Source organism: Lipotes vexillifer, unplaced genomic scaffold (assembly GCF_000442215.2).
Source record: "Lipotes vexillifer unplaced genomic scaffold, Lipotes_vexillifer_v1.1 scaffold639, whole genome shotgun sequence".
NCBI classification, from domain to species: Eukaryota; Metazoa; Chordata; class Mammalia; order Artiodactyla; family Lipotidae; genus Lipotes; species Lipotes vexillifer.
In genome coordinates, this window is record NW_006786377.1 from 1,809,206 (window position 1) to 1,830,033 (window position 20,828).

The following is a 20,828-nucleotide window of genomic DNA, read 5'->3' on the forward strand; positions in this document are numbered from 1 at the left end:
GCCTTAGAAAGAAGTCTCTGGCAGCCCTGTGGGAAGAGACTGAAGGAAAGAGGGCCGGTGGCCGAGAAAGACAGGGCTGGAGAGGCAAGCCTTTGGGGAGGGCTGACTTGGACCTGTGCTAGGGGAGGAATGGCGACAAAGGGGAGGTGTGGATTTCAGAAACAGGGCAGCAAGGACTTGACAGTTAACTGGATAATCTGGTGGGGGGAGTGGAATCCATGGTTAACTTGAACTTGACAGCTTCAGTGTCTAGGTGAATGCCACTAATAGAAAAAAAGAAAAGGAACCAACGTGGTGAGGAAGATAATGTATTCAATCCTGTGAGTCTGCAGAGCTTATAGGATTTTGAAATGGGAAAATCTAGAGTAGTGGTTCTCAACCAGGGACAATTCTGTGCCTTCCTTACCCCCCACACACACAGGGGACATTTAGAAATGTCTGGAGACATTTGGGGTTGTCATCTCTGGGGAAAGGGATGCTGCTACGAGAGCATCTAGTAGGTTAAGTCCAGGAATGCTGCTAAACATCCTAAAATACACAGGACAGTCCCCCAACAAGAAAGAATAATCCAACCAAAAATGTCAATAGTGCAGAAGTTGAGAAATCCTGGTCTAGAGGTAGTAGGAACTTCCTATCTGGAATTTTAGAAGGTAGGAATGGAGAGAAATGAGAACTCTTAGTCACTGACACTGCAGTGAGAAACATGGGAGAAAATTAAGCACACTGACAGTGTGTGGAAAAGAAAGGCAGGTGGTTGATAAGATCCTACACAATATCACCTTGCTGGCAAAATGAGTTTCATCGGGGTGAGGTGATGTCACAAACACTTTCATATCTAAAATGCAATGACTGATGATTGCTCTCAGGAAGTGTGAACCTCAAAAGGTAAACATGGATGATGTAGAAAATCATGGAACACATCAATTCAGTCAGAAATGTCCCCAATATCCTAAACCCTGAAGACACCTTCCAGTCTACTGTGGAGAAACACTGTACGTGGTCTATGATTTTCGTCTGCAAATTTATTATAACTTGGTCATGGAACGACATGACTGTAACAGAAAAAATTTTAAAGCAGCAGAAGAAAAAGGAGGACGAGAAAGAAAAGGAGGAGGAAAAGGAGATAGGCCAAAGAAAAAGAAGGAAAGAGGAAAGCGAAGGAAAACAGGAAAAAAAAAGAGGTGGAAGGGGAAAATGACAAGAGAAACGGGAAGGGAAGGGAAGGGAAGGGAAGGGAAGGGAAGGAAACGAAAGCACCGTAGAGACATCCTCTAAAAGGCAGAGGCTAAATACCACGCGAGGGCAGTTCTACGGAACCAGACCAGTGGCCGTTCTCGATCAGTCCACAAAACTGTGATACGGGACTATATTCCAGGGAAAGAAAGAGCTGCTTCTTGAACAGCATCATCACTGTTGATGATGCTATAATAACACAAAATGATGAAACTAACCAATACGTATACAATTCTCCAGTATTTAAATAAATAAATGCTACCAGAACTCTGTTCCAGGCGGCTTGGCAGGGGTAGGGAAGAAAGCCAGAGCAGGACAGGAGATGAGGGGGCAGCGTGGCGCTCCGAAAGGAAGGAAAGCACAAAGATGCATCGCGTGCAACCTGGCAGCCTTGGACTGATGAGCAGAGGCAAAAAAAGTCTGCAAGAAACAACTAGAAGATGGAGCTTTCCCATTCAAATGATTATGTCGTCCGTAAAGACAAGGTACATCTGGTAACAAAAGATCACAGCAGCAGACCAGAGAAGGCATTGCTGATGAGGAAAGAGTGTGAAGGATGTGTGCACAGGGCAGGAGCCAACATGAGTGTGCCAGAGACAGACAGATCTTGACTTCCAATCCTGGCTCCACCATCGGCTAGCTCAATGCTCTTTGCAAGTAGCAGAATGTCTCTGAAACTTAGCTTCCTTTCTGGTAAAACGTGAATGATAAGGCTTCCCAGGAGTGCTGTGATGATTAAATGAGATCATGTATGTAAAGTATTCAGCACAGCAGCTGGTGCTGGGTAGGGACTCTGTCAGTGGTAGCTGCTGTTTAATAACGTCTAAATTCGATTACTCTAAGCAATGACTGAATAAGAAAGAATAGGACCCACATTCCAAGTCAACCCAAATAGAATACATGAAATAAGGTGGCACATTTGAAAACTGAAATCTTCATTTTCTAAAATAAGCAAGTTAACTTGTATGAATTCATAAAACTGGAAGTGGCCTTCAGAACTCTGTTCAGATTTCTTCATTTACTGATGGCAAAACTGGAAAAGGAAATGAAAAGACTATTGTGGTTTGGATGTACATGAGCCAAAAAAAGATTTTAATTAAAGGAAAGTTACTCATCATTCTTTTATATAACACAAGATGAAGGTGAAGTTAGAAAATTACAGTTCATAATTTTGTAAATACACACAAATACACATGTGTATATATATTGATACATACATATGTGTATATATATTGATACATGCATATATGTATATATAAATATACACACACGTATACAATACACGTGTATATTTTAGAAATGAGAGAGCTGATCTGGGGAGACATCAGGCAGACAGTTTTAGCCTTCTGTGAACTCGACTACCCTACATCACCCGAATCCACCCGTTTGTAAATATATCTGATAAAGTTCTTGGGAGCTTCGTGGAATGCTGGATAAAGGAGCTTCAGGATCAAACTGGTGATTATCAAGAATGTGCTTCCCCCAAGCTACAGCCAGGTCACTCACCTGTCCAGGAGCAAGTTAGGAGCAAACAGGAGCTTCCCTGGGTGCTCCATGGAGCGCCAGACAAGACCAATCATGAGAATCTCTAGCCAGGCACATTCCAGAAGGTGGACCTGATCATGGAGGGTCAAATCCACAAATCCTGAAACAAGACAAGAAAACCCTGCTGACTCAAATGAAAAGTAATGCAACCAGGGATGTGAAGTGGTAGGGTCTATTTTTTATTAGATGGGAAAACATAAATTAGAAGCATACACTAGGAAAGTCAAGTAGCTATTTTTTAAACCTAGCATATCAGTGAACTTTACTGTGGCATTTTTTTTAATGTCTTAGTGTCATATCTACAGAAATATACTAACTTAAGCAACCCACTTAGTTTTCTATAAAGTTCTGAACTTAGTGTTAAAATGTGTATGCTTGTTACTCAGACATTTCTAATAGCCCTATGTGATCATTACGTTTCATTTCTGTTTCAGCTGAAGATATTTAGGTGCAGGAAATTTAAATTACTTGCCCTAAACCAAACAGGAATTGGAGCACAGGCAGGACCAAAGCCACTAAATTTCTACCTCTTTGCTTCATCACTAAGCCATGCTCTTTTTTTCACACCATGGAAAAGAAAGACTAATACAGTAGAATGTGTAAATAAATCACTCGGGAGAGAATGAGTCAGATGAATAAAAGTGACATTATGGTTACTTCTGGTAATAAACACTAAAAAGTGCCCTTGTTTTCCAATGGCTTATGGGGAGAGTAAAGCTTTCTCCAATCAAAGAGGAAGATCAATTGATTGAGCCTTTACTATGGGTTAGAAGCAATGCTAAGTACTTCTCATACCAATTTTTAAAGTATTTATTAACACAATAATTCTCAGAGGTAGGAACTCACGGGGATATCATTTTACAGATAAGGAAACAGATGTTCAGAGAGCTTATATACTTGTTAAGGTCAGAGATGGAAATATAATCTCCAGAACCTATGCCCTTGACCACGAGTGACAGTATTTCTTATGTGCTGCAATTAATTGTAGACTTTGGATCAAGTGACTAAATAAATCTAACCACACAAATTAAGACATGCCAGAGTGACAAGGGCATTGCATAAACAAGATGTCCATAAAGTTTGCTCCTTTCCAAATCGGTTCCCTGTTCTTTTGTCCTGAGGTACCCCCATCACATTCCCTTCCTCTCTCTTTCTGCCCTCAACCCTTTGTTCTCTCTTATCCATGAGATGGGTCTAGGAATCCCATTTTTCTTTGTCCTCTTCTTTATTTTTTTCTCACTAATATTATACTTTTATTAGTTATCTATACTTGTATTTACTAAAAAGCCAAAATGTAGGTTTATTTTCCTTAAGCAGTAGCAGTGATGGTTTGCCTACTGAATGTTTCTGCTTGGGGGTGTTGATCAAAGAATCAGCATTAAACAATTAGCTCATCATTTCTTATATAGTTAAGTGCCATCTTTCATATAATCCTTACCACCGAGTAGATGATGATCCACATAGAGAAACCCAAGGTGGAGAAAGACCTCAGAGTGTAAGCCCCGTCTAGCCACCATCCCATAACCAAGCCTCATTAATTCTATCTTTGAAGTAACCATAAAATTCTTTTTCTCCTTTCTATCTTTCCACCATTACTGCATTTATTTAATTCTCCAAGAGTCTCTCACCTTTTTGCCTGACTTCTTTAACTCAGCATAATTATTTTGAGACTTACCTATGTTGTTACGTGTATAAATAGTTGATTCTTTTTATTGCTGAGTGGGATTCCACTCAGCAATAAAGTTCTTTTCATTGGACATAGCCAATAAATAAATACAATTTATCCTTTCATTGGATATTTGATTTACTTCGGGCTACTACAGATAAAATTGCCATGAGCAATCTATGTACAATTTTTTGTATGGACATATGCTTTCATTTCTCCTGGGTAAATATTTAAGTGTACTATGGCTGGAATATAAGGTAGGTATACAGTAGGTATATGTTTAACTTTTTAGAAACTGCTAAGCTGTCTTCAAAAGTGATTGTTCCATTTTACAACCCCGACAGCAATGGATAATAGTACCAGTCTCTCCACATCTTCAGCCAGTACTTAGTATGGTCAGTCTTTTTCATGTTAGACATTCTAGTAGATGTACAGAGGTATCACACTGGCACTGTGATTTTAATTTGCATTTCCCTAATGACTAATGATATTGAGCATCTTTTCATGTGCTTCTAACAGATCATTATCTTACACTATATTCACATTAATTATGCATGTGTCTGTAAACCCTTCTACTAGACTATGTACTCATTAGAAGCACATAATGCATAATTCTATCAAATTCTGCTTTTTTAACGTCTAATTTTATTGCACCTTCTGCTACATCATTCAGCCTATGCCAAGGCCAATTAACAGTGTAGCATTTATCAGAGCAAGTGTCTTCCCACTGGAAAGGGTGGGTTTCAGTCACACAAAGCAGGACTTGCAACTGGAGAGAAAATGGGCAGTTCTGTTCATAAGAAAAACTAAGGGATTAAAAAACAGTGACTGGGTTTCAGGACTCCTGGGAAGAAAAAGGAACAGATATCCCTACACCTTGGGTGCATTGGGTCAAAATGGACTAGCCTTGCTCTGGAAGAAGCACTGCCTAAGGCAGCAAGAAAGGCTTGTCTTTCTCAGTAGCCAACATCTAACGGGATAAACCATCTCTAGTGAGCAGTGTTTATAAGTAAAACTCACAGGGAAGTTTTAATTCTTTAAGATTTCACCCCAATTTTTCAGATAAAGTCTCATAATAGCAATATAAACCTACCCTATAAATCAAACTCACTTTCAGAAATGTTAACATTCAAGAGGTATTTCCTCTCTTCTCATGACTTTCCCTGTTTGATGTGGAAAAAAATGTAATCCTGTGATAATGTCACCCATAATGAAACCTACACAATGTAATTCAATACCCTCCATAAGCCCCAAACAATCACAGCAGGATGAGATTTGGAGGGTATCTCGAGAGAGAACTGCAGCCATGTAACCAATCAATTTTGGAAAACCAAAGGAGCATTTTCTGGTAGCAACCTTACATATTAAACTGAATCATACTTTTTAATTCTCACGTCAAAACTTCAGCGTTATTTAAGTCGGACGGTTTTAGTGGTTTTGGGGGGAGTGTCGGAAGCTCACCATAACCATTTGTACCACAGAGGTCTGGTGATTATGAAATCTGTCTGAAGTATGTCTGTTAGTGACAGTTTTCAGTCTGAATCCAGCAGAATTGCTGGGTCCTTCTGTTGAAATGATGTAGATCCTCTCAAAAAGGAATAGTCTGTTTAATTATCTTTCCCAGCTGTGCACATTGCCTGCAGACAAGGGTTATTGTGTCTCTTCCAAAGTGTTCTCTCCAAGTTCCTGGGGCAGGGTTGCAGGGAGTGTGCAAAAACTGTCAATCAACCTTCTCAGTGAATGTGAGGGCTACTGAAGGAAGTTACTGGATGGAGTGTCTCTTCCAATATACTGATCTCAATATTATTTTAACCACACAGGAGCTGCATGCTCTTTTGGTGTAGAATAAATGTCCTTTAATACTCTCAATTCATGTACAGTGAAGAAAAATAATGTAATAAATCCCAAACAAAATTATACTGGGCCAACTATCTATAGACACTGAGTTTCAATCCTTTGGCTTATTTTCCTTTGAAACAGGAAGAATAATCTATTATGCAACTTCAGCTGAATCTGCAATCATAACTTAGAGGCATGCAACAATGCCTTTCTTGAACACTTGAAAGTGTGGCCAATATGAAGGTGGGAGCTAGCAGCATCTACAGGATATGAATAGAGGCATCAGTGACAGAACTTCTTACAGGTGACACAGTGAGACATGATTTACCCTCCATCACTTAGGGACTCTCATTTAGTGACAGTGGCAAGGGGTCTTCAGGGCTGTGGAATCCACACCAGCAGGGTAGAATGCATACCTCAAAAGTAGTAACAGTAGTTTATTGAGACCAAATGAAATCAGCTGCAAGGAAATCTCACTTTATAAAATAAAATTTTAAGAGAAAGCGAACATGGGCCTTTTTCTCTAGTCTGCACTTACAGGTCTAGTAATAGAGTATCCAGAGATAGGATATACTGGAAACAGACAGAAATGCTTCAAGTCCTGTTCGCCACCTGTTATGAGGGCAGGGATCTGATGAAGTTGAGGAAGGCCTCTTTCAGAGAAAAAGAGTCTCTCCATACAGACAAGCAGCTTGTTATTCCAGCCTCATCCCCAAGTAAAGATATTTCTGCCTTCTTTCTTCATTATAAGGTAACTGTTTTGCCTCCAAGATTTTCCACTGAGTTTTGACTGTGAAAGGAGCTCGTGGCATGTCTTCCCCCCTCCCTTGGGCCTCATGAGAGATCCTAAGCCCTCTTCCCCACTCTGCTAGGGACTGTCACACTAATTGCTTGATTTGCCTTGGCACACAGGAGATACTTAAAGCCTTACGCACTCTTACTGGGTGTGGCAAGACACTGCAAAGTGTGCCGAGAGCCTGAGGCAAAATGAATATGAATGCCCCTTAAGTTCTGCACTGCTGTTGAGTAAAAGATAAACCAGAGTGGGTCTTCAGTAGAGGTATGAGGAAAAAAAATGAGGGCTACAGTAATTGTATTTCTTACTTCCATGGAATACAATCTATATGTTACAGATGCAAAACAAAGTAGAATCTCTGTGAAGAAAAAAGCAACTTTTTCCTGGGGAGCAGTTGTCTCAAAACTAGAAGCCAGGTGGTTGGTTCCCTTAGTAAATCCACTGGAAAAGTATTAGTTTCCTGACCTTCAAAAAATTAATCATGTTCTCAGTCATATGATGACCCCAATGTTCTCCAAAATGTCAGTTATAATATTGCCCATTGCATTCTTTCTGTTTTGCCTTAACTCAGTGAAAGAAGAGTTAAATAATTCATCTATTTTCCCCTTGATGCCAAAATAAAATAAGGGTTTTTTTTAAAAAAAAAAAAAAAGAAAGAAAGAACATATGGAACATGAGATTGTAGCGTAAATCAGCTACAAACTGAATAAAACTTGGGATTTCTGAGAGAAAGCCTATAGAACAGATAATGTCAGAACAACCTAGATCCCAGCTCAAATGCTAAGCAGTCTTCACATCCTCCATTTTGTTGTTGTTTTTTTTTTTCTTTTTCTCCACAAGATAGTAACTTAGTGCCATACTACAAACCATGTACCTCATGGTATAGTTGACTATAACCTCACTCCTCCAAATAAAAATATGGAATCTCCTTTATATGCAGCCTCATTATAGACAGACCCATTAGAACTGTGATTCTCATTCTCTAACACTTTAAGATGTCTCCGTAACATATAAGCATTGAAAAATTCTTTTCAAAGAAATGAGTTTAATCCATTTAAATAAATAATGTAATATACCACTCTTACCAAATATGTACCACTGTTATAAAATAAAATGGTAAGAGACTATCACTTGTTTAGACATACTGAATCACAGTGCAAGAACATGGGCCTCCTACCAAGCCTGCCCCACATCACATCCCTGTGTATTCTGGCTTTCCTCCGCTATAATAAAAGGAAGTGTTCCCAGGCCCCCTCTGGCAAACAATACCTATCCAAAGCCCTTATGCAAACACCGTACTAAATATCCACCTTGCCAATACCAAGTGGACACTTTCCAGAGGCTACAACATCCTCACCCTCAGGCCTGATTATTAGGTATTTCCAAGTCACTTCCCAAGATGTAACTTTTTGGAAGGTACACACCCTCCCTTCTCCCCCAACAGAATGAGGAGGACAGAAGTAATTAAAAGAGAATGAACCAAAAAGACACGTAGACCTGGCTTGAAATTATTCCGTGGCCCACGGCCAGTTACTTAAGGTCTCTGAAAGCTCTTCCCATCTGTAAAATAATCACTTTGGGTTATTGTAAAAATTAAGGCGTTAGCAGATGTCTCAGTACCAGAGTGGCTACTCAATGAACATTTGTACTCTTCCCTATTTCATCCCAACAGGCTGGAACTTCTGTCCAGTAGAAGGGAAGACCACTTTTGCAAAGTACCAAGAGAAATGTTTGGTTTTAAAATATTGGAGATTTAGAACTTCAAACTTAAATAGAGCACTTTGTGTTTGCCCTAAATCATGATGTCAAGTTGTGTTTTCTGTTTATTTTTTCTTTTTATTTATACGTAAAAAATAACCTAATAAAAAGGATAAAAGACTTCCTGGACATCAAACAGTTCTTACAAAACAACATTTTCATGATTTAAAAGTGGAGGGAACATGAGCATGTGGGTTATATTTCTCCTAAAATACATATGTGAAAAAATGAAAAAAGAAAGCACGTTTGGGGTTTTATTATACTCAAAGCATTTCAAGATGTTTAGCAAACCCAGAATGCAGCTGTCCTCATACACCCCTCTCCGACCAGCCCCAATATAAATGGCCCATGGCTTTCTATTGAACTCAGCAGACCTCCACTGAGGTCTTTTGTTGCTCCTTATTTGCCTTGGGGTAGAGAGAATGAATCTTACCCTGAGGTGACTACATGCCTTGGGAAATAAAGTGGTATTCTCAAGGCAATGCTAAGCAATAAAAACCAGTGGTAAGTGAAGAACTGAATGTGACAAAGTTGACGTTTTTAAAATCTGTCACGTTTAGCATAGTTGACAGCCAAATTAATTTGAGTAAAGATTGAAGAATTCAGTCCAGAGGTTTTAAAATAAACAAAGGTACTGCCTTTTAAAATTACTGGAGCATCCTTCAAACACCCCTTACTTAGAAGACCATATGTTGAAAGAATTACAGATGATGAAAGTCATGATATCTATATAAATCCACGAACTTTCCAATCTTGACTCTGCAGACTAACAAGAGTGTCATGTTTTAGCCGACACTGTATGATGAAGATGCTATGACATCATTACTAATCCCTTCAGAACAGTGCAGCAGAGCTTAGCACATTTTACTCTGTGACTTATTTTTGCCTATACAGATTCAAAGGTGGAGTTTCTATGGCACATCCAAAAGAAAAACCAGCACCGTTGTTCGCCGTTATTCTCCTTCCCCATTTTTATCTGAATGAAAGAGAAACAACAGAGAGCTTGCTTGGGAGGATCTGAGATATTTCCCAGACATCTCTCTTACAATGCATACATGAGAGATAAGCTAAATGCAGAAAATTGTCCTTCCTCTGAAAAGATCTTGGGTATAATGAGTAGGTTACTCACTGAGAAAGGATATCCAAAGACAAAACTGGCTTCAAGTTTGCTCAATTGTTGCTTGGTTTTAAACACCCTCCCAGAACTACATTCAAGGAACCACACTCCTTATAACGCTCCTTTGAAAAACTGTTAGACTTTCCCACAAAAGTGTATTCAGACCCTACTTCAAAAATTTTCTAGAAGGTTTTCCTCGCTTCAGACATCAGCCCACATTTATTGTTTAGTCATCGTACATGTCTGTGGATATGCATCTGTGTGTGTGATCTATTGCGGTTACATTTTACTCAACAACCAGTATTTGACTACGTTTGCACATCGATGTATAGGACAAAAAAAAAAAGAAGAAAGTGTATGGAAATAAATTACCTCTGATCTAGATAGGTAATTGCAGAACTTCTCTGATTAGAAAGAAAACACGGAGCAGCTCAAGACTTTAAGTTTAGAATTACATATTGTAGCATATGTAAAATAATTTTAATACAAAGAAGGAAGTATTCTTGACTTTAAAGCTGAACTTCATAAAATATTTCCCTTAACCTTTATTTAGTGATTTAGTTTACCACACTCCTTTAAATGGCTAGATATGTATTTTCTTATTTTTCAAAGGTTCGATATATCTTGATTCTGATCACAGCATGTGTTAACTTGTGAAATGCCGACTATCTCCCTTTAAAAAATTATGTTCTCAATTTTTGTAGTAGGTGGATGTGAGAAAATGTCATTGCATCTTTTGTAAAGGAGTGGATGAAAGGTATTGAGCTGCATCCTGCATGTAAGCAATCATTTATTTGGCAAATTTCTCTCCAAATGTAGTAACAGGAAAAGGTTTTCCTCACCTAAAGAATTAATGTGCTCCTTTTCGTTGGAAAATAAGAACACCAGAGTTTCTTACAGACTGCACAAAGCCCTACCATCAAGAAGCACAGACATTAATACAATGTTCAAAAGCAGTAATAGTTTTCCCTGTTTCCTGGGAAAATTATTGCCTGAGTCCTGCTTTTTCTGATCTCACTTTTTTTTTTTTTTTTTTTTTTTTTTCTCTTTTTTTGCTCCTTCTTTTTTTTTTTTTTTTTTTTTTGCGGTACGCGGGCCTCTCACTTTTGCGGCCTCTTCCCGCTGCGGAGCACAGGCTCCGGACGCGCAGGCTCAGCGGCCATGGCTCACGGGCCCAGCGGCTCCGCGGCGTGTGGGATCTTCCCGGACCGGGGCACGAACCCGTGTCCCCTGCATCGGCAGGCGGACTCTCAACCACTGCGCCACCAGGGAAGCCCTGTTCTCACTTTTGACTGTACTGTTGAATTACTAGGCACCTTGTATCAGACTTTGCAAAGTAGATAGAGGAATAAATCATTAAAATATGTATACTTGTTTTCACACACACATAATTATCCTTTTTTTCCCCCTCCTTTTAGCAATAAGTAGGGTATGTGATGACAGATAAAGTCAGGAGAAAAGAACTAATCTCACAACTATATCTGACTCTAGAAAGAAAAATAGGTCAAGACTTTCAGGTATGAAGATCATACTGGGGGATCAAAAAAAAAATGTCCCTCAGAGAAAACAAAGCAGATGGCAATTCTCTACCTTGTTACCAAGCCCATCTGTATTACACTCGGGGCCTTGGTTCATGAAGAGATGGTTGTCATGACAATAAGCATTTGAGAAGAGTTCTGGAGAAGCTGATGGATTTAAGAGTGTCTCCTAGCTTCCCAATTTTCCAAACACACACAAAAATCCCATCCCCCCACCCCATCCTCCAAATAAACAACTCTATTACTTCTTGTATTGGCTACAATTATCCTATATTGATGTTATAAAATTTTGCACTCTCATGTCAAAATCCTCCTTGGAGGTACAGAACAGCTCTTTACGCTGATACAGCACAGCTTGAAAGTAAACTGGTCTTTTATTTTTATTCAGCAAAGCAATTGTATTAACTACAGCTTAATTTTTTTCCCTTCCAAGCTCAGAAAGAAATCAATTTCAGCTTAAATGAGAAAGGGGAAAAAAGTAAAAGAAGTTATTTTCCAGTTTCTGAGAGTAGATGGCAAACTAAAGAAGGAGAAAAATTAATAAACTACAAAGTGCTTAAGACTGTCCTTTGACATGCTTGCCAAATGGACAGGAAGGCCAGCACCACGGAGCGATTCTGAGATCTCTGATAAGGAGCACGGGCTGGCTGCGTTTAAAAGTCAACAAGCACTTGTACCTTGGAACATACATTTTTTTCCTGTGTACCTCATAGCAGACCTACAGAAGCATTTCAAATACTATTGTCATCAGTCTGAGTTTTCTGGGTACCTGCGTGATCCCCATAAACACTACAAATGTCATCAACACAAAGATTGAAGGAGAAGCGGACAATCTCCTTTTTAGAGCAAGTTCCCCAAACAAATGAAAAATGATGATTTCTTCCTACCCCCACCCAGCTCAAGTCCCTTAATGAAACCAAAATTGATGACTATCTTATAATATTAGGGAGTGTTTCCACACACACACACACACACACACACACACACACACTTGATTTAAAAGCTAGAGGAACACCTGTTGTTGCCAATTACCCAAGGACATCTCGTTCTAGAATGAATTAGGAGCAAAATAAAAGAGGCTTATTCTCCCTTTCCTTTAGTTAAATTCGGAAGGTTAAAATGGGAGTTTTGCAAGCCAAAATCATCAAGAAGTAACAGAAACGCTGAGTAAAAAGTCACATAACAACACCTCTCCTGGGAAACCAGAGGACAAGATACAGGGCCCCATACCAAGAAGAGGCAGGGCCACAAGTCTGGGGCGGTGGAGGCCTGCGGGTCTCACAAGCACATGGGGGATTTATTTTGAACAGGTTGCTTCCTCTCTTCCAGTCTTCCCATAGCACCCCACTTCCCACATTCTTTCCATTATCCTACACAAATTTCAGCCCCAGAGAGGGCAAGCAACAAAAGGAAGGAGAAAGAAATATTTCAGCCTCTTCCACCCCAGATCTGAAGTCAATGAACACTGACCTTATATACACCATTGCTGAGAGGCCATAAGGAGATTAGAAAGCCAGAGACTATATTTCTTTCATCCATGGTGGATCCTTTTATAAGCATAGCAGTTCTTGCCAGGCCATTAAATAGCCACTCTAAAAATAAAGTGGGTAGCTAAGCAAACCTAAAAGAGAGATTCTCTAAGTACCAATTACCTTCAAAGCAAGAACTATTCCATTTGTTCGCTAACTCAACATGGCCCGTAGCTTGGTATTGGGTCCCATCAGTAATGCTGACTACCCAAGGTTTACAACAGGAGCTACAATGATATTTCCTAATCAAAGTAGAGAGTAGCTGTATTAGTTTCGTAGGGCTGCCATAACAAAGTACCACAAAGTGGGTGGCTTAGAAAAACAGGAAACAACAGTTCTGGAAGCTAGAAGTCTGAACTCAAAGTTTCAGCAGGGCCACGCTCTCTCTGAAGACTCTAGAGTACAGTCTGTTCCATGACTTTCTCTTAGCTTCTGGGGTCGCTGGCAATCCTTAGCATTCCTTGGCTTGTAGATGCATCATTCCAATCTCTCCTCCATAATCACATGGTTTTCTCTGTGTGTCTCTGTGTCTCTTCTTTTTTTGTAAGGACAGCAGTCATATGAGATTAGGGTCCACACTAATCAAGTACGACCTCATCTTTTTCTTGGTTTTTTCCTTATTGTTTTTGGCTGCATCGGGTCTTAGTTGCGGCACACGGGATCTTTGTTGAGGTATGCGGGATCTTTTCTTTACCCCACATGTTCTGCTCAGGCTTCTCTCTAGTTGTGGCAGGCAGGCTTCTCTCTAGTTGTGGAGTGCGGGTTTTCTCTCTCTAGGTGTGGTGCGCAGGCAGGCTCCAGGGTGCGTGGGCTCTGTAGTTTGCTGCACGCAGGCTCTAGTTGACGCACACGAGCTCAGTAGTTGTGGTACGCGGGCTTAGTTGCCCCACGGCATGTGGGATCTTAGTTCCCTGACCAGGGATCGAACTCGCACCCCCTGCACTGGAAGCCAGGTTCTTTACCACTGGACCACCAGGGAAGTCCCAAGTACGACCTCATCCTAACTTGATTATATCTGCAAAGACTAGTTCCAAATAAGGTCATACTCGCAGGTGCTGGGGGTTAGGACTTCAACATATCTTTTGGGGGTGTGCAATTCAATCCGTAACAGTAAGAAATTGTAAACATTTTACCGCTGACATGTCATGTTCAATATTCACCAAATATTTCTTGAGTATCTCCAATATATATATAAATCTGGCATGAGGCTGGGTACTATCGGTACAGAGATGGGACAATGTTCTCATTCTCAAAAAGCTCCTAGTCTATAGGGGAAGCAGAGAAAATGGACATATGATAATAATGACAGGTGTTAAGTGCCAAAATATAGAAAAATATCTGTGGAGCAGACACCTTAATCTCTGAGGCTGGAGCACAGGTTATTCCTTGAGCTACTGCATACGCCTTCCCTTCTTCCCAGAACACTCTTCCAAGGACTTCAGCGCTCACAGCATCAAGATCAAGTTCTCATTCCTAGGGTAGCTCTTATCTGTGTGAGTGCCTATGTGCTCATTAGCATCACTCACCAGAATGGAAACAGACTGAGCACAGGGACCATGTCTTGATGGCATTAAGCCTACAGTACTTAATGCAGTGCCTGGCTGAGAAAAGACCCTTAATAAACATTTCTCTTAGTGAATGAGATGATGAGTGTAAGTGAATTATCTTCTTGTCGTAGGTGCAGCAATTTGAAGGACTTCTTATAAGAAGGTATCCAGTTTCTCTGGGAAAAAGGAGAGCTCCTTTCTTGGGAAGGAGAAGGAGGTGATAGGAAGGGAGTTAAGAGTAGCAAAGGAGGGGATTGAAATTGTCACTGTGGGAAGAGAAAGAAAGCGAGAGTGAGAGGAAGAGAGACAGAGAGAAAGGGAGAGAGAACACGCTAAAGAGGCAACAAGAATATTTGGAAAACTTAGCTGTTAGACCCTCCAATCTCTAAAAATAATTCTAAATGTGGTCATAGATTAAAATAGGAGTATATCTTTCCCTTTAACTGGGATATTGTCCTTTTGAGTATAGTGTTGCTTGAGTCTTAAAAATTCAGTAAAATCTATGCATAAACCCAACTTTTTAAGGAGCAAGATGTGAAATTTAAATACCCAACCTTACCATTAAAAAAAAATCAACAATACTCACAAATACAGTATTCTTTGTAGTACTTAAAAGCATAAATTAGTTACAGAAAAATTGATTTCTTCACTATTTTGAACACCTACCATGTGTCAGGAACAATACTGATGTTATGGACAAAAAATTTTAATATGTCTTGGTCTCTGACACCAAAGCTAAGAGAATAGAGAGTCCAATTTTAAAAAAGATTGTAATCACTACTATATGTAAAATAGATAAACAAGGACCTACTGGGAACTATATTCAATATCTTATAACAACCTATAATGGAAAAGAATCTGAAAAAGTATATAAATATATATATTTATATATGCATGTTTATATATAACTGGGTCACTTTGCTGTACACCTGAAACTAATACAACATTGTAAATTAATTAAACCTCAATTAAAAGTGTTTAAAAAATAAAATAAAATAAAATAAAAAGGATTGTAAAGTACTACCTAAGACCACATTGGAGGTCTGTCCAGGGCTCACTGGATGCACACAGGACCAGCAGCTAGTCCAAAGTGGCAAGACTCATATTTCTGATTTGAGTCTGGATGGCATACTTGCTGGAAAGGGAGGCAAAGCTACAGAGGGACCAGAGAGGATGGCACGTTCCTGAGACTGTCCCTAGACCAGACAGAAAGCAGGGTGGGCGTGGTCAGAAATGGGGCCAGAGAAGAAAGCTGGGGCCAGTTGGTGCCACAGAGCTTCGGCTTCACCCTGAGGCAAAGAGGAGTCACTGAAGGATTTTAAAGCGAGGAGTATTAGCTAGTTAAGTTCATTCTCCACTAGGAGAATGAACCAAAAGGGAGCCATGGATGAGATATTAAGGAAGGTGAATGAAAGGAATTTACCAACTGATGAGATGAAAAAAGGGGGAGAAAAAGCCAAGGATCTCCCGAGTGTCTGGGTGGTAGAGCTGTGGCCGCTGTGATGGGCAGACAGAAGCAAGAGGGGGTTCAGAGGGGAAGGCAGTGAGTGCCAGGTGGAACATATTTAGTCTAAGCTTCATGTGGTGCCACCACGTAGAAAAGTCTAGTGGTTTGCTGAAACAAGGGTCTGAGGCTGAGAAGCCTGGAAGGCAGGTCGAAATCAAAGATTTGGGTTTTACCAGGAACTAGGTGAGAACTGAATTCATGGGATTGCAGTATCAATTTGAAGGAATGTGCAGAGAAAAAAAGAGACCAAGATGCCATGAAAAATGCCAACGCATCAAAATGATAACACTTTTTCCCATACTGGAAACAATGACTTGATAACTTTAAAAAAAAAAAAAGAAAGAAAAATAGAGCATGGGGCTGGCATATGCTTTCCTTTCTTTGTACTCATTATGTCCAAAGTTGTTAAACAGATGTCCAGAAAGGGAAAAATAAACATCTGTTATTTACTGATTCTAAAAAAAAAAGAAAAAAGAAAAAACCAACTCTGGCCATGTTTGTGACTTTTTATCAAAATACTTTCAATAATAAGAATTCAAAAACGGCATCAAATACATTGCTTCTTGATCATTGCTGGCTGGGATGCAACACTTCCATCCACTTTCTCACATTAGGAGATGAGCATGAAAAGATCATATGTGTTCTTTTTCTTTAACCCCAAAGGGATCCTGAGGGCAGACAGGGTCCCAGCCTCGAGGAGCCAGCTGCAGCTGTGTTCTCCCTGCCGCAGGACCTTGGGAAGGTCCACTTAGGCAGCAAATGCAGCCCTGGCTTATGCAATGATGTCACCTCGTGCCTCCCAGGAGACCTTGCACCAGATTTCTCTTTGGGGAGAGGCTGGATAGCCTGACTGCACTGAGGAATCAGCCTTGGAGCCTTGGAGCTGTCCACTGCTCATCCCAGAGGGGAGCAGGCAGAGATGATGGGATAGTTTTGTCTTACAAACCTGCCAAGCAAGGTATCAACCTGTAATGAAACCTGAGGAAAATGAAACTCGAAACTGCTTTGTCCATTTTGAATTCTTGGAACTAAAAATCTTTTTTTTTTCTTTTTTTTTGCGGTACGCGGGCCTCTCACTGTTGTGGCCTCTCCCGTTGCGGAGCACAGGCTCTGGACGTGCAGGCTCAGCGGCCACGGCTCACGGGCCCCGCCGCTCCGCGGCATGTGGGATCTTCCCGGACCGGGACACGAACGAACCTGCGTCCCCTGCATCGGCAGGCGGACTCTCAACCACTGCGCCACCAGGGAAGCCCATTAAAAATATTTTGAACATAATTATTTTTTCTTCTTATGGAGAAGTTGTCTTTATTTTTACAAGTTAAAATTAAAGAGAATAACCATGCCCACAAATGTTGGATCAGTCAGATTTTCAACCTATATTCCACTGTCATAAACCCAAAGGAAAGGATTTCTTTCTTTTCTTTTTTTTTTTCTTTTCCCTTCCTACCGCCTATGAAGCAGATGGGAAATCCTCCTCCAAGGCACAATGGGCTAAAACTCCTAATCACACTTTCAACTGCTGTCAGTGTCAAGGTCAGCTTCTCAAATCAGCTTCCAATCTGGAAAGAGGAGCTAAGCCAGAACTGGAGATGGCATGAAGTGGCTCTTTTGATTCCAAGAAATTGTGTTTATCATCATAAACCTGGCTTACATTTCATAATGAAAATATAATCTGTCTTCAAGACTGCAAGGTCTCTTGTTCTAAGTATTTCAGACCACAAATGAGAAAATCATGGGATCACTAAAACAACAAAACCATTCCTCCACACCTTTCCCTCACCACCACACACAAACCAATGGCACATGCACCAAATTAGAGGCAAGATTTATGACTATTTAGCGAGGCAGAGGAGTAGATGTCTTTTCTTGAATACAAAGACATACAGATGCCATAACTGAAAACGACATATATTTTTATTCTGTCTCATGATGACAAGACTAGTGATGGTTCTAGAAGAGAATGAACTTATTTTAGGAAATCGCTGTTTGGGCTCTGGTTTGCTCAGGCAATGCTAGAACAAAGAAAAGCATGAGCAGAATTACTGCTTTGGGGACTTCCCTGAAGGCACAGAGATTAAGAATCTGCCTGCCAAGGCAGGGGACATGGGTTCGAGCCCTGGTCCGGGAAGATCCCACATGCCGCGGAGCAACGAAGCCTGTGAGCCACAACTACTGAGCCTGCGCTCTAGAGCCTGTGAGCCACAACTACTGAGCCTGTGAGCCACAACTACTGAGCCTGCTCACCTAGAGCCCGTGCTCTGCAATAAGAGAAGTCACCGCAATGAGAAGCCCGCGCACCACAACGAAGAGTAGCCCCCGCTCGCTGCAACTAGAGAAAGCCCGTGTGCAGCAACAAAGACCCAACACAGCCAAAAATAAATAATAAATTTAAAAAAATAGAATTACTACTTTGCAGGAAGATCTAATTATGTTTCATATTTATACAAAGAGAATATCTGTTGGCTACCTTCTTAGAGTTCTGTGTTTCTCAATAGGATTTTTAACTTTTCCAATGTAAAATGAGATATCATGAAGATGCAATGTGTGTTGGGAGGGACAGTGGGCTTTGCTGAGTTCAGCTTTGCCACTTCCTAGTGATGTGACCTTGGGTGAATTATTTCATCCCTGATGCCTAACACAATGTCTGCTCGTAATGTATACTCTATGAGTATTTTTTAAATAAACGAATTGCTCTGGGCTTCAGTTACTTCACCTACAAAATGGGAATGATAACAATATCCCTACGGTATATTGCGGTGAAAAATAAAAAGTATCACGTTGCCTGGAAAACACTGGTAGTTGACAAATAAGTGATAGCTATCATTGCTTTAGTTCCTTTTTAACGATCAAAAGTGCCAAGAATATTATGACCAATTTTGTTCTGACACCCTGACCATGAGTTTCATCATTTATAATTTGTAGCTTGAAATACATTTATGACAGGGTTCTTAAACATTTTGCTCAATTTGGAAGTCTCATCAAGTCTATGGACCCTTCTCAGAATGGAATTCTAGACGCACAAAAGCAGATATTTTAAAAATCACAAAATAAAACCAATTATACTGAAATTCAATTATTTTTTAAGAACTCTGTGTGTCCATGGACCCCAGGTTAAGAACCCCTTGTCAGGGCTTCCCTGGTGGCGCAGTGGTTGAGAATCTGCCTGCCAATGCAGACGACACGGGTTCGAGCCCTGGTCTGGGAAGATCCCACGTGCCATGGAGCGGCTGGGCCCGTGAGCCACAATTACTGAGCCTGCGCGTCTGGAGCCTGTGCTCCGCAACAACAGAGGCCGCGATAGTGAGAGGCCTGCGCACCGCGATGAAGAGTGACCCCCACTTGCCACAACTAGAGAAAGCCCATGCACAGAAATGAAGACCCAACACAGCCATAAATAAATAAATAAATAAATACATACATTGTGTATTATTTAAAAAAAAAAAAAAAAAAGAACCCCTTGTCAGGGAAGGCTAGAAGTCAATGACTTCCCAGATAATCAGAGGCTGCTGGTAATTTCATGCACATCGCATTACAACAGGGAAGTCCTCTTCCAGCCCCTACTTTTCCTGGAATGCTCTCAAGACATTATTGAAGAGCAATGAGAATATTATTAACTATTGGAATGCTTTGTGCATATGAGACAAAGAGATCCGAAAAAAAAAAAAAGGTTGTAATACAGATCTAGTAAAAAACACCAACTGCTCCTTAAGAGCATGTACAGTAGTTGGCCTTAATGACTCACATTTGATGACTCACCTCATAAGCTATTAAGGGAAATCCTTCCTATCCTTACTTAACTAAAGAATGTCTGTGAAAATTCATCAGGATTTAAAGAGTACAGGTAAATGGCAGATCTTATAATAAAGATAATTGAATGAATTATAAAATGACTGAGATATCAAAAAGCACATTTTATTTACTTTTAAGAGATAGCAAAATCTACTAGTAAGAATTTATATATGAAATAGACAGGCAAAACCTCAAAAATACATGCTTCTCAACTTTCACATCTCTTATAAAGATGTGTCAGATGTGTGAGGTTTTTATTTTTTTTATTTTTTTATTTTTTTGCGGTACATGGGCCTTGCACTGTTGTGGCCTCTCCCGTTGCGGAGCACAGGCTCCGGACGCGCAGGCTCAGCGGCCATGGCTCACGGGCCCAGCCGCTCCGCGGCATGTGGGATCTTCCCGGACCGGGGCACGAACCCATGTCCCCTGCATCGGCAGGCGGACTCTCAACCACTGCACCACCAGGGAAGCCCTGTGTGAGGCTTTTAAATGGCCAGCTGAGAACTGGCCAGGAGGACAAAGTCATTAACTTTGACACGACCATTATGAGGAGTGGCCAGAATGGATGAGGGCAGAACTGGCCACCCAGCCCACTTTGAAGAACTTCTATGTATTCTGTCCAAGGCATCTTAGATACCAATAAAAGTCAAATTTTAGGACTAGAAATTGATAGCCAGGCCAAATAGTCTGAAACCCATGCAGATGTGTGAAAGGACGCTGCTTTAGATAGAATAAGAATATGAAGAATACCCAAACTTCAGAATGTAAGCTGGCAGGAAAAATAGTCATAAATATGTGAAGGATCCTCAGTCTTACGAGAATTGATTATACTTGGTTAAGTAGATCAATGATATCATCTTGATCTGGAGTTTACAAGACTGTGCATGATTAATGACATGTTTTCAGAAAAATGTAATTGATTGACCGAAAAAGGTTTCTGATCCTTTCTCTCATCCTTTCCTCA

The 20,828-nt window shown here is 40.4% G+C and overlaps 1 protein-coding gene across 1 annotated transcript in view; it reads right to left on the reverse strand.

The window, feature by feature from the left end:
* The window catches only part of ESR1 (estrogen receptor 1), a 252,905-nt gene that overhangs the window by 75,797 nt on the left and 156,280 nt on the right, over positions 1–20,828 (reverse strand). The window contains exon 6 of the mRNA XM_007458744.1: positions 2,740–2,878. Within this exon, the coding sequence (XP_007458806.1) occupies positions 2,740–2,878 (139 nt within the window). The remainder of the gene's footprint in view (positions 1–2,739; positions 2,879–20,828) is intronic.